At 39.9% G+C, this 12,993-nt stretch overlaps 1 protein-coding gene across 4 annotated transcripts in view; it reads left to right on the forward strand.

Moving 5' to 3' along the window:
* LOC138003467 (uncharacterized) overlaps nucleotides 1-11,799 on the forward strand; it is a 29,951-nt gene extending 18,152 nt beyond the window's left edge. The window contains exons 3-5 of one of the 4 annotated variants that reach the window (XM_068849546.1): nucleotides 1,370-1,441; nucleotides 2,625-2,764; nucleotides 5,090-11,799. In XM_068849546.1, coding sequence (XP_068705647.1) covers nucleotides 5,098-9,306 — 4,209 coding nt within the window. In that variant the 5' untranslated portion in view covers nucleotides 1,370-1,441; nucleotides 2,625-2,764; nucleotides 5,090-5,097 and the 3' untranslated portion in view covers nucleotides 9,307-11,799. The remainder of the gene's footprint in view (nucleotides 1-1,369; nucleotides 1,442-2,624; nucleotides 2,765-5,089) is intronic. The other 3 variants (XM_068849547.1, XM_068849545.1, XM_068849544.1) reach the window with 3 other exon arrangements.
* The last annotated feature ends 1,194 nt before the right edge of the window (nucleotides 11,800-12,993 follow it).

Genomic DNA, 12,993 nt, shown 5'->3' on the forward strand with positions numbered 1-12,993 from the left:
CTATGCTATGATAAGTTTCACGCAAGGTGTTTCCTGAAAACTAATTTACATTGTTTAAATCCCGGGGGGGAAGGGGGGTACTCCCAGAAAAATTGGGTAGGGGTGTGCAGCCCACTTCCCAAAACCCCTACCCTATTTATGACCAAAATCTGCGATTTTCCCTACCCTATTTATGACCTGACCAAAAATTTGATACCCAATTTATATTGTATGACCTGACCCGACCGGGTCCTGACAACCGGGCCCAGGCCTATTAAAGTTTCCTTGATAAATATACATGTATATATTTATTAAAAACTGGATCATTGGATAATGCAATTCAAGACTTTTCATTGGCTTAGCCATCATGGTGTACAAGCTAAAAAACCATAATCTGAATTTTCTCTGAACAAAATGGCAGAAAAAAGTTGATATTGTGAGCTCTCTCACGAAGAAATACAGGAACTTTAATAAAATTTAATAAAACAATTATGCCATCCGCACTTGTTGGATATGAGATTGGTTATAGCTAACTCGGCGCTACACACCTCGTTGGCTATTTACCATTTCACATCCAACCCGTTCTTGTGGAATAATTGTTAAATATACCAGTATAATTTTAGGCTTAATTCTCCAAAATAAAAATGTTCTGTTTGGGAAAGCTCAACTTGGAACAACGGGAGATGTCTTAGGTAATTTTTCTGCTGTTTTTAGCGAAAATATTTCAGATATTTTTGGTTCTGGTAGAAAAGCGGGGTTTGTGCTGTCAACAACAAGTGTCCACAACTCCAAGTTGATTATGTTGGTCTTTGGAAGTTATGGTCTCATGTCATCTCACAAATGAGAATCCATTGTTTAATCACATTTGTAGGATTAACATCAAAATCATCTGGAGAATCATGGCAATTTGGCATGGCAAATCCAAAAGTCATTCTTTGAATAACCAGAACTGCAAAGATTTAGCTGCTGGGGCAATGTTATTCCCATATCCCTCCCACAGAGGGTTTTTTTGTTTGAACTTCATACCTCTGAGAAAATTCCAGTTTTACTTCATACTATCCTTGATAAATTTTGACTAATGACACCCTCCCTCCCCTTAGAATTTCCAATGTCCCGCCTTTGGTGGGTATGGATGTCTTCTGGAACCACGCAATCACTTTTTTTCAAGACTCTGATCGAGAGACCATAATGCATAGTAATGCATGGTAATGCATAGGCACCTAAAAACAACAATAAAATTAAACAAAATTTCAGTGTCCTCATGATGCAATTCTCAAGTCCTAAGTAAAAATATTAAATTGTCTAAAATAGTTTGCTCAAGATTTTCTGAATTTGTCTAAAGCCCTTTTTAAAAGCAATTTATTTTTCATTAATGATTGTTAATTTGCAGTTTTAAAAGGTGAGACAAGCACCTCACGCAATGGACGTGCAACTGACAGTACAGACTCAAATCCAACCTCAGGTAAAGAGAATTAACATTAATTTAAGTCTTTTTCTTCAGTTCATGCCTATCAGGGAATGGGAGGTGCCTGATAGTCAAGGAAATCAAGCAAAGAAGCAAAGAGTACACTGTATCTACATTTACAGCTGGCAATGTCCAACAGGCTCAAAGGGCTCAAAGGGCAACAAAATTGCTCAAACAATGTCATTGTCATCGCATGACAGCACTTTCATTAATAAGCCTTTTTTCATGTCTATTTACCTGTCAACACAAATCCCTCTAAAACCTCTAATCTCCCTGCATGTATATGGCACGAAGCTCTTTAGACTATTGTTTAAGGGCCAGGGTCCATTGTTCTTTTTCTTTGTATCTTGTGGTTGCAAACAATCATGTGAGGGGTTCTCAAGAGCTTTGTGACGACCCCTATTTACAAATTCTGATTAGAGAAGTCTTTCTTACCACTATGCACCTGTGAATGTCAAGCCTAAGGGGAGAACTGTGGGGCATTTGGCTTGAAAACGCTGCCCAAAGTTAGGAAGGAGGCCTCAGGCTCATTCGCCGTTTTTCAGTATACATGTCAATCGACCTCCCAGCAGCAAGCCTGCAAATAAGCGCTGGTCATTGGACATTTGACCGGTAAATTTGAGGTTTTGACTGGCAAACGATTAGTCTGACTGGACAGGCTGACCGGGGTCTTGTGGAACTATGTTATGATAAGTTTCATGCAAGGTGTTTCCTGAAAACTAATTTACATTGTTTAAATTAAATAACACTACATTGTTGTGTGGAATCAAAAAGGGTACTGTTTCACAAATGCATGTTGTTTGTGTTTTCATCGGACTGATAAGATTTTATGACCAGTTTTAAAGCAAATTCTCAAGGACTCTATTTACATCCCTTATTGCGACTTCAATAACTAAAAAGTTAACGTTACTGCATATGCACAAACAAAAGCTGAAAGACTTCAGGATTTGTACAAATGTATTTTTGTTCGCCTAGAATGACAAAAAAGAAAGCAAAAACATAAGAATAGTCTAAGAATGGTAAAACCAAAGCAACAAAAAACAGCATTGGGCAGTGCATGTTTACAATAGATTGTTTTCATTGTCAAGCAACAGAAAATAAATTCGAAACCATTCAATAAAAGAAGCCAACACCTTGAAATGAACATTGTAAAGACAAATATATAAACCTCCTCTCGCAGATCTGTGCGGACATCGTTTCTGAGTTATTAATTTGCCAAAGCGTTTCACACAATGGCTGGTCCACCAATGTGGCAGGCGGTAGTCAAGGAAAACGCCTGGAGTTCACTTTTCCACGAAAGCGCTTACTTTCGCTCATGAGGTAAAACCCATGTGTATGAAAAAATCTCGTAATGTACTTGAAACGTTCAAACTTCTGAGAATCATAGGAAGAGACATGCTTTTCAACCAGCTTTGTATCATGTAGTGTCATGCAAGGTGACAATTCGGAAATTCAAAATGCTGTATTTCCAAAATGAAAGAAGTTACAGAAATGGAAAAAAGAGATTTATTTCCAGTTCATCTTCAACCCTTGTGTAGATAAAAATACAGGAGACCTCGCGATTTTCATTTTGTAATTTCATGATGTCACTGTGGAAACCATCTAGATGCCAATTTTTATTTTGCTCAAATTATAAAGATGTACCCTTCCCTGGTCAAGTCACAATCACTTTCATGAAAATTCTATTGACATTTGTTGATTCAGTGTTCTCCCCAGGTATTTCAGGCCAGGCGGGCCGCCTGGCTTGATTCGTTGAAAAATCGTTGCCGCCTGGCTTAAAACAAGTGACCTTACGTAGTTTAACATCTAAAACTGGGATCCTGTCCATAGTTAAAAAAAGAAAAACACTCAATAAAGATACTGAAGCATTGTCTAGTGTTTTCTCATTGTGTTTTCTCGCAATTGATAAGGTTTCAGCTCATTTACCCTTCCATGAAAGGTGATGAAACTTGTCATCCGCTCGTTTCATTGAACGGCAGCCGTCTTTCAGTTTGCCGTAAATTCAAGGGCACTTTACGGATATTACATGGAATACTAAACTCAATTCCCACGTGCGTGGAAGGTTGTCAAAAAATGGCGGCTTCGACAAACTCAGGATCCTCTGAACAGAAACGAAAAGCTAGTCAAAGCAAATTAAGTTCTTTTTTCACCCTGGAAAAGAGATATAAGAGTGTAAGTAATTTGGATGAAGAAGTCCACCCTCGGGAAACAACACAAGGTCCGTCAACATCCACAGATTCCAAACACCGAAAATCAGGGTTTGATCCAACGTGGCTGAAGGACTTCCCTTGGCTCCTTAAGACTAACGAAGATGATAATACTAAATAGTGGTAGTGGTATGTTGTGCAAGTTGTGCAGAAAACACAATCAAAGGGCCCAAAGAGTAAGGCAAGGATGTGCTGTTTGGGTGGATGTTCCATGTTTTTAAGTTTTGTGTTTTCCTAGACAGCATGACAATTCGCTTTTGCTATTTTTGTAAGTCTTAATTTTGTATGGTAGATTCAGCTTCCGACAGAATGCCCCCTGGCCTTCCCAAAATCCTGGGGAGAACACTGTGATTATATAACAACAGCTTCTCTTTAGATTTTAAACACTGTTTAATGTAAAAGAAGAAAAGTTCATAAGTGAGGTGAATTTAGTAGACAGATCAACGTATAATCATCGTGGCAGAAAAGTGCTTTATGAAAGTGCAAAAAAATTCAGCCCATCTTAACATATTTGTTCCAATTAGTTTTTGCTTAAATTAAATACTGTGCCTTATAAAACATCTCGCCTTATTTCCATGCTCCAGTGATTTTCTGTCTGTGATTCACTGCGCGGAAAAATACATGTGTGCATGTATATTTCATCTAAAGAAACCGTGCCATGTGTCACCATCACCTGTGGCTATTTCGATTATTTATTAATACTTTGATAAAAGCAGGGGCATGAAGTGTTTGTTCCAAAAATTCAATAAACCATAATAAGCCAAATTTTTCTCAACTGATTTTGATAACTGGGTGACCAAAGTAAAGAGTGGTATAGGTTTGGAAGTTTTGCAAGAAGGCAGGTGAATATAGTGAAATTTTGAAAAATGGCTATTTTGGGTTATAATTTTAGCATCAATTTTGGCCAAACTCTAGCCCCAGGCTCCTCTCTGTGTAATACCTTGAGGACAAAGTTACATGCATGAACTGAAAGCTCTATTATACTAGAGTTAATGGTCAAATTCACTTGGCAGCACAATTTACCAGTGGGGTCTATTCACACTTTCAAAATGCCCGCTGGAAGGCTGAATTTTTGGTGCTCAAAGGGCAAAAAATGAGACCCCCCCTGTAACTCCAAAACTAAAACTCAGAGAAGTGAGCCAAAGTGGCTTTTGAAATATCTCATTATACCCAACTTCTGTGCCAAGTTTCAGTCAAATCGGTTTACCACAACTTTTGGCCCCTGGAACAATTTCTCAGACAATGACACTTATGTAAGCACAATTGAAATCACTTCTTAAACAAAATATCTCCACTTTGACTCGCTTTGAAAAGAGTTATGACGCAACTTTTAGTGCTTTTGGCTTTTGTACACCTTACTGTTATCAAGGAAACTTTAAAAAAATTATCAAAGAGATTTCATACAGCAAATTAACTTTGCAAATTTATTTTCGACAAGGATTGATCATGGCGACTGGTCCGGAATACACTGAGGAACAACTCAAAGTACTCCAACAAGTTAATAATTTGAAAGATGAACTTAAAGAGAAAGAACGGGAACTCAAAGAAAAAGCTGACAATCTTAAAGAAACAGAAAAGCGTCGAAAGGTCCTAGAGGAGCAGTTACAGCGTGGATCTCCTTCATTTCGCGTTCTTCCTCCCAAGCCATCGCATCACGTTGCCAGACGAAATCTTGAGGTGTTGGAAATGGATCAGAAGCTAAAGCGACTAAAGGAAGCCAACGAGAACTGTTTAAGTTACCTGTATATCTCAGGAAATCCGGGAAGCGGCAAATCTCAGTTAGCTGCTCTCGTCGCGGAGAAGTGGTTTGACGAAGAAGAAAGCGACGCAAGCACAAAGACATTTGTAATGACTCTAGATGCGCAGAACCTCGATTCTCTCTTCGAATCATACTGCTCTTTTGCTCGATATTTAAGGTGTCCGGAAAATGCCTTATCGGACATTATGAAGGATAAAGATATGGATTCAAACAAGAAAATCGCAAACATTAAGTCCTTAATTAGCATCAAAGTGGAGCTTTACCCTTCTTGGCTGTTGATAGTGGACAATGTTGTGAGATTGAATGAAATAAGTCATCATTTGCCACAAACGGGGAACTCGAGCTGGTGTAAGGGTCAGGTGTTAATAACTTGTCAAGACACAACTGCTATACCTTCAGAGATGTGTTCCATTGATCACATATCAGTGAGCGAGGGTATGATGCTATCTGACGCTCTTACTTTATTAGCCTCCCTCTCGGGCATCGCTGCCAATGACGCCGGAAAAGAAGTTGCTCAGGCATTAGATTATCAACCCCTTGCCTTAGCAAGCGCCGCCACGTTTGTCCGACTTGTGCGAGAAAAGACATCATCTTTCTTCGGCTGGAAAGAGTATCTACAGAAGCTTTCCAACGGTCAGCGTGCAAAAACTGAGGCCTTTCTTGTCGAAAGCAATCCAAGCTATCCAAACTCCATGACCATGGCTATTTCACTGGCCGTGGACAGGGTGATGTCAACTGACACAGTTTTAAATCACGCTTTCAATTTCATTTCTCTCTGTACTCAGCAACCATTAAACCTGGAACTTTTGATCAACTACGTTGTGAATAAGGAGAAGAAAAACGATGGAAGCGCAGGAAGCGAACTTGCTGATGCAGATATTATTAGTTTGAGGATTCAAGAAAGCTCACTGATCTTAATTCAAAAAGACGAAAGCAACGTCTTCGTTCGCGTTCATCAGGTTGTGCGAGATGCTATCGAAAAGAAAATTGCTGAAAATTATTTGGAAATTGTACATTTTGAAGTTCTTCATGGGGTTGTTACGTCATTTTATCAGTATGCAGTTGATAACGGACTGACGGGTCATGAAGAGTCTGTCACTAAAATCTCTCACTTAGTACCACATTTAAAATGCCTGATAACCGAAATTGAAGAACACATATCTGAGGTTAAGGAAGGTAATAAAATAAGGGTGAAATATTTCCCACGTTATTTTCTTACGTTAGGCCAAATTTGTTGTTTTCATTGTGAGTATAATATAGCCAAAACCTTTGGTATCGTGGCTCTGAATATTATTCATTGTGATGATGTTTTTGAAGGAGATTCCACACAAGGCAATGATGAGTCGGGTGACATGAGTCAAGCTGAAGAGTATTATCAGCGTCATCTTGGTATCTGCCGTAAAAACCCTGGTTCTCAGAGTGTCGATGTTTCAACTTGTTTGGACTTTTTGGGTAGTGTACTTTATCAGCAAAGAGACTTGGAACAAGCGAAGGAACATTTTCAGTTGGCCGTTGCTATTTACCAAGAAAGGCTTGGTTCTCAGCATGTCAATGTCGCATGGACTTTGACCAGTTTGGGTCAAGTACTTCACCGGCAAGGTGAGCTGGATCAAGCAAAAGGGTATCATCAGCGGGCTCTTGATATTTACCAAACAAGGCTTGGTTCTCAGCATGTCGAGGTAGCAAGGACTTTGACCAGTTTGGGTAATGTACTTTATCACCAAGGTGAGCTGGATCAAGCAAAAGAGTATCATCAGCGGGCTCTTACTATTTCCCAAGAAAGGCTTGGTTCTCAGCATGTCAATATCGCATATACTTTGAACAGTTTGGGTAATGTACTTAATCGCCAAGGTGAGCTGGATCAAGCAAAAGAGTATCATCAGCGGGCTCTTGCTATTTACCAAAAAAGGCTTGGTTCTCAGCATGCCAATATCGCATATACTTTGACCAGTTTGGGTAATGTACTTCATCGCCAAGGTGAGCTGGATGAAGCAAAAGAGTATTATGAGCGGGCTCTTGCTATTTTCCAAGAAAGGCTTGGTTCTCAGCATGTCCATGTCGCATCGATTTTTAACAGTTTGGGTTATGTACTTCGTGACCAAGGTGAGCTGGGTCAAGCAAAAGAGTATCATGAGCGGGCTCTTGCTATTTACCAAGAAAGGCTTGGTTCTCAGCATGTCGATGTAGCAAGGACTTTGACCAGTTTGGGTAATGTACTTTATCACCAAGGTGAGCTGGATCAAGCAAAAGAGTATCATCAGCGGGCTCTTACTATTTACCAAGAAAGGCTTGGTTCTCAGCATGTCGATGTAGCATATACTTTAAATTTGACCAGTTTGGGTAATGTACTTTATCACCAAGGTGAGCTGGATCAAGCAAAAGAGTATCATCAGCGGGCTCTTGCTATTTTACAAGAAAGGCTTGGTTCTGAGCATGCCAATATCGCAAGGACTTTGAACAGTTTGGGTAATGTACTTCATCGCCAAGGTGAGCTGGATCAAGCAAAAGAGTATCATCAGCGGGCTCTTACTATTTACCAAGAAAGGCTTGGTTCTCAGAATGTCAACGTCGCATCAACTTTTAACAATTTGGGTAATGTACTTCGTGACCAAGGTGAGCTGGATGAAGCAAAAGAGTATCATGAGCGGGCTCTTGCTATTTTCCAAGAAAGGCTTGGTTCTCAGCATGTCAATGTCGCATCAACTTTTAACAGTTTGGGTGATGTACTTCGTCACCAAGGTGAGCTGGATGAAGCAAAAGAGTATTATGAGCGGGCTCTTGCTATTTTACAAGAAAGGCTTGGTTCTCAGCATGTCAATGTCGCATGGAATTTTAACAGTTTGGGTAATGTACTTCATCGCCAAGGTGAGCTGGATCAAGCAAAAGAGTATCATGAGCGGGCTCTTGCTATTTACCAAGAAAGCCTTGGTTCTCAGCATGTCAATGTCGCATCAACCTTTAACAGTTTGGGTGATGTACTTCGTGACCAAGGTGAGCTGGATGAAGCAAAAGAGTATTATGAGCGGGCTCTTGCTATTTTACAAGAAAGGCTTGGTTCTCAGCATGTCAATGTCGCATCAACCTTTAACAGTTTGGGTGATGTACTTCGTGACCAAGGTGAGCTGGATGAAGCAAAAGAGTATCATGAGCGGGCTCTTGCTATTTTACAAGAAAGGCTTGGTTCTCAGCATGTCAATGTCGCATCAACCTTTAACGGTTTGGGTTATGTACTTCGTGACCAAGGTGAGCTGGGTCAAGCAAAAGAGTATCATGAGCGGGCTCTTGCTATTTACCAAAAAAGGCTTGGTTCTCAGCATGCCAATATCGCATGTACTTTGACCAGTTTGGGTAATGTACTTCATCGCCAAGGTGAGCTGGATCAAGCAAAAGAGTATCATCAGCGGGCTCTTACTATTTACCAAGAAAGGCTTGGTTCTCAGAATGTCAACGTCGCATCAACTTTTAACAATTTGGGTAATGTACTTCGTGACCAAGGTGAGCTGGATGAAGCAAAAGAGTATCATGAGCGGGCTCTTGCTATTTTCCAAGAAAGGCTTGGTTCTCAGCATGTCAATGTCGCATCGATTTTTAACAGTTTGGGTTGTGTACTTCGTGACCAAGGTGAGCTGAGTCAAGCAAAAGAGTATCATGCGCGGGCTCTTGCCATTTACCAAAAAAGGCTTGGTTCTCACCATGTCAATGTCGCATGGACGTTTAACAGTTTGGGTGATGTACTTCGTCACCAAGGTGAGCTGGGTGAAGCAAAAGAGTATTATGAGCGGGCTCTTGCTATTTACCAAGAAAGGCTTGGTTCTCAGGATGTCAATGTCGCAAGGACTTTTAAGAGTTTGGGTGATATACTTTGTGACCAAGGTGAGCTTGGTCAAGCATTTTGATCGTGCGTTGTCCATCTATTTAAACTGCTTTGGGCCTGAACATTCTAACGTTGTGATGGTTCAGCGATGTTTGTCTCAACTGCGTGGACAGATGAGAAAACATAGAATTCAGTTGCCAAGGTCTGGGGCCAAGGATCCTTCTCATGATAGTAGCAAGAGAATTGCGTGATATTTGTAATAACGCGCAAAGGCCTTGTTGCCATATTTAAGGATTGTTCCTAAAGCACTTATCTTGAGGTGAAGAAGAGGAATCAGTGTTATTGGAGTATAATTGTTTGTATTTATGCCTGGAGAAAACGAGGGGCAAGTAAGCGAATCCCTCATCTTAGGCCCTATTCGGATTACAAGTATTTAAAATCCATTATTAGTTCTGTGTCATAGTGCATGGTTATAGTTCAAGGCCCACACCTTTTTGTCAGTTAGTCTGAAATCGGACCGCGTTTTTATGCCAACAACGGATAAAATAGTGGCAATATGCACACAATGTAAAAATAAATTCAAAGTGATTATCATGGAGCAGATGGATTCGCTCACTCACCTCATATTCCCTTGTTTGTACAGATACAGTTGCATTCAGCTGTGGATTGCTAGATCCAATGCACCTGAATGGAGCCATGCATGTTAATCTGTTCAGATCAGGCGGGAAAAGCATGTTTCCGCTTAGTGAATTAAGTGTTTGATTTTTTTTATAGATTTATAAGTATTCTGTTTCAAAATCATAGAAATTTAAACATAGAACCAGTACTAATTAAACCAATACTGACTGTTTTACTAGTAAGGACTTAAGCCGTGTTCAAATTAGGCCTCCATTATGATCAAATTATAATCAAACTAAATATGTAATGGGTTAACATCAACTAATTACAGTCCCTGATTATGACCGCATTATAATTACTTCAAACAACCTTAAGGGGGTTGTTTAAAGTAATTATAGTGCGTAATTGAACAGAATGGCAACAGCGTGGTGGTATGTGAAGACGAAAGTTCTAATCGCTTTATGAAGCGAAGATTTGGATTTATCTTCTTCTATTCTCGGAAGATAGTGATGATGATCGTGCCAGCCATACGAATCGTGGCCATTTTGTCTCACAATGCGAAGTTCAGTACCCTGCCTGTTCTATTTGAATTTTCACAGATGTGAAAAGAACCATAATTTAACTATTTAAAGGAACTCGTTGATAAGTATTGTACCTATAGGTTTTTCGAAGGTCTTTGGAAACCTTTTCTTATTTATCTTTTAATTTACATCATTAGAAACTATATCATTCTATAATGCAATTTTAAAGTTTTGATTGCCTTAGTCATCATGGTATATGAGCTATTATTCAATTTTCGAGGTCGGATATTGCGTTTCTATCTTTCTGATTGGTTCATTCAATCTCGGGTATCAGCTCATATACTGCATGACCTAATATGGAAACTGATTGCGGCAAGTGTTTGTTGCCAAGCTGGAAACTGATTGGCTTTAATTTCCAAGTGTCCAAAGTTATGAGGATCAGAATTACTTTTAGTTTAACTGTCACGCAATTCCAGACATTTCTAGAATTATCTTACAATCTGTAATATTCCAGAAATTTCTTTGATGTAACTCAGTAGTTTCCACAAATGGTAGACCTTGTAATGATTAATATAGTACAAATATCAACAGAACTTTCTAGATGCTTGGAGAAAAACTATAAAAAGCAGGCTTGTAAGTAATAGAAAAAACTCTCTTGCCAGAGGGCTTACCCTTGTGGCTGACTGTGATTGAACCTAGGGATGGATGCGATACTGTGAAGAAGCTATATTCAACTGCGATAACTATGGTGAAGCTATATTAAACCTTCGACCTTGCTATATCCGGAGAGCACAAAGGGACGATAGTCAAAACAGGAAGAATACAAAGAGTTCACAGTTCATTATGAAGTCCGTAAGAGTTTGTCTACACAGAAAATCCAGTGAGTGGAAAGAATCCAGTGAATCAAGAAAGTCAAGAATTGTTCTCTACAATCGGTGGAACTTGTATTAATCAAGATCAAGATCAATTCCTGAATGGCCATGAAAAACAGTAAGCGTGCCTTATGAACTGCCTAACTTAATCTTTAACCTAAGTAAATGTAACAGTGTAAAACTAATTAAATAATAGTGAAAAAGGGTAATTGCTCGTTGTCACACTTTTTTTGCGTGCCTTATATCGTACTCGGGAGCTCGTTTTCACTTATGCCTTGTTCGCGGTTTGGTTATTCCAGCACGTAACAGAAAGCGTTCAGAATTAAATGAGAATTTAATAAAACAGTTATTCCATTCGCGCTTCTTTGATTGGCATGCAACGCGCGCTCGTGGAATAATTGTTAATTATAATATTCTCTTCAAATATAAGTAACTGTACGCATCAGTTTTTTTTTGTTTTTACAAGATAAAGTAGAGAAGATTTATCCATAATTTGTGGGCGTTTTTTATTAAAAATATTAAGACTTTGAAGTCCTTCGCGTGCTGGAATCCTCCTAATGTGAATGCCTCTTGTGTGTCATAGCTTTTGAATGAAACTTTACAGATTAGGAACGCAACAAAGTTAAACAGAAACCACGAAGGGACAGCGCTATGAAACTGCCTGGCGCTGCTAGAGACAGAGAAGAGGGAATTTTCTTTATGAAAAGCGCCAAGGGAATAACGAGCCAGCGAGTAAGACGGATCACCGAGTGCAATTGACACCCAAAAATGAGCGTGCGGAAAGGATTGTGCACTGATGCGATAACCGCCTTGCTCAAACGAGGCCCGAACCAGTAAAATAAATCGTGTGCAGCCAAAGTTAAGTAGATTTGTTCAACACTCAACAATCAAACAGCTTTGTAGATGAGTCAAAAAGAGCCGCTCCCAAAACACTCGCAACAGGTGTCAGTAATAAAGGATTGAGTGACACAAAACAAGAATCACATAAATAGATCAAAATCCAAAGCTCGGCCAATGGCACAATGAAAGAACTGGCAAAGAACTATGTGTGTTTCGTTATCACTCTCCCAAGAACGCGACCTTAAGAGCTTGAGATGTTTTCGTTTGATGAGGGAAATTTTGACAAAAGCAGCAGAGAACGCAGTATTGCCCCCGTCCCTACCCCCTCCCGGAGGCTGGTCCTCAGATTTGATAAGTGAACGCCATCAGGCTCATAAAAATTTTTCTTTCCTCGCCAAAAAACCTCTGTGACCCCCAAAAATGGCATAAGGGATGGACTGTAACACCACCCTAAGATATCGCGTTAACAGGCCTCAGCTGAATCACGACGAATAGTTTGGAACACACAGAACAACTTATATAATACATGAACAAAGTCTTCAATAGCTGAGCCACTGCGCAATGGCGAAAGAGTAACTAAGTCGTTAGCGCTTAGCTGAAGACTGACTATGTCGGGGCAGGAAGAATGGACGACGGCGAGGTCGAACATTAACGTCTTTTCCACTGATCTACTTCCCCCTCCATGCCAGTGTAGTGGCATAGGCTCGGAAAGGTGAAATGGCTAAATCAAAATCTTTGGGCTGACTCAACGAAAATTCTTTAAGGCCTGGCTTGACAAAAGACTGCCCGAGATCTAAAATTAACACACGCGGGATAGTTCATGGAACCCGTGCTGAGCGCGGGAAATAGCGTGGAAGAAAATCACCAATCAGTACTAGTTTTCAGTTTACCTTTGACTGGTTGAGTGTTTTGGCGCGA

The sequence above is a fragment of the Montipora foliosa genome, chromosome 5 (genome assembly GCF_036669935.1).
Source record: "Montipora foliosa isolate CH-2021 chromosome 5, ASM3666993v2, whole genome shotgun sequence".
Lineage (NCBI taxonomy): Eukaryota > Metazoa > Cnidaria > Anthozoa > Scleractinia > Acroporidae > Montipora > Montipora foliosa.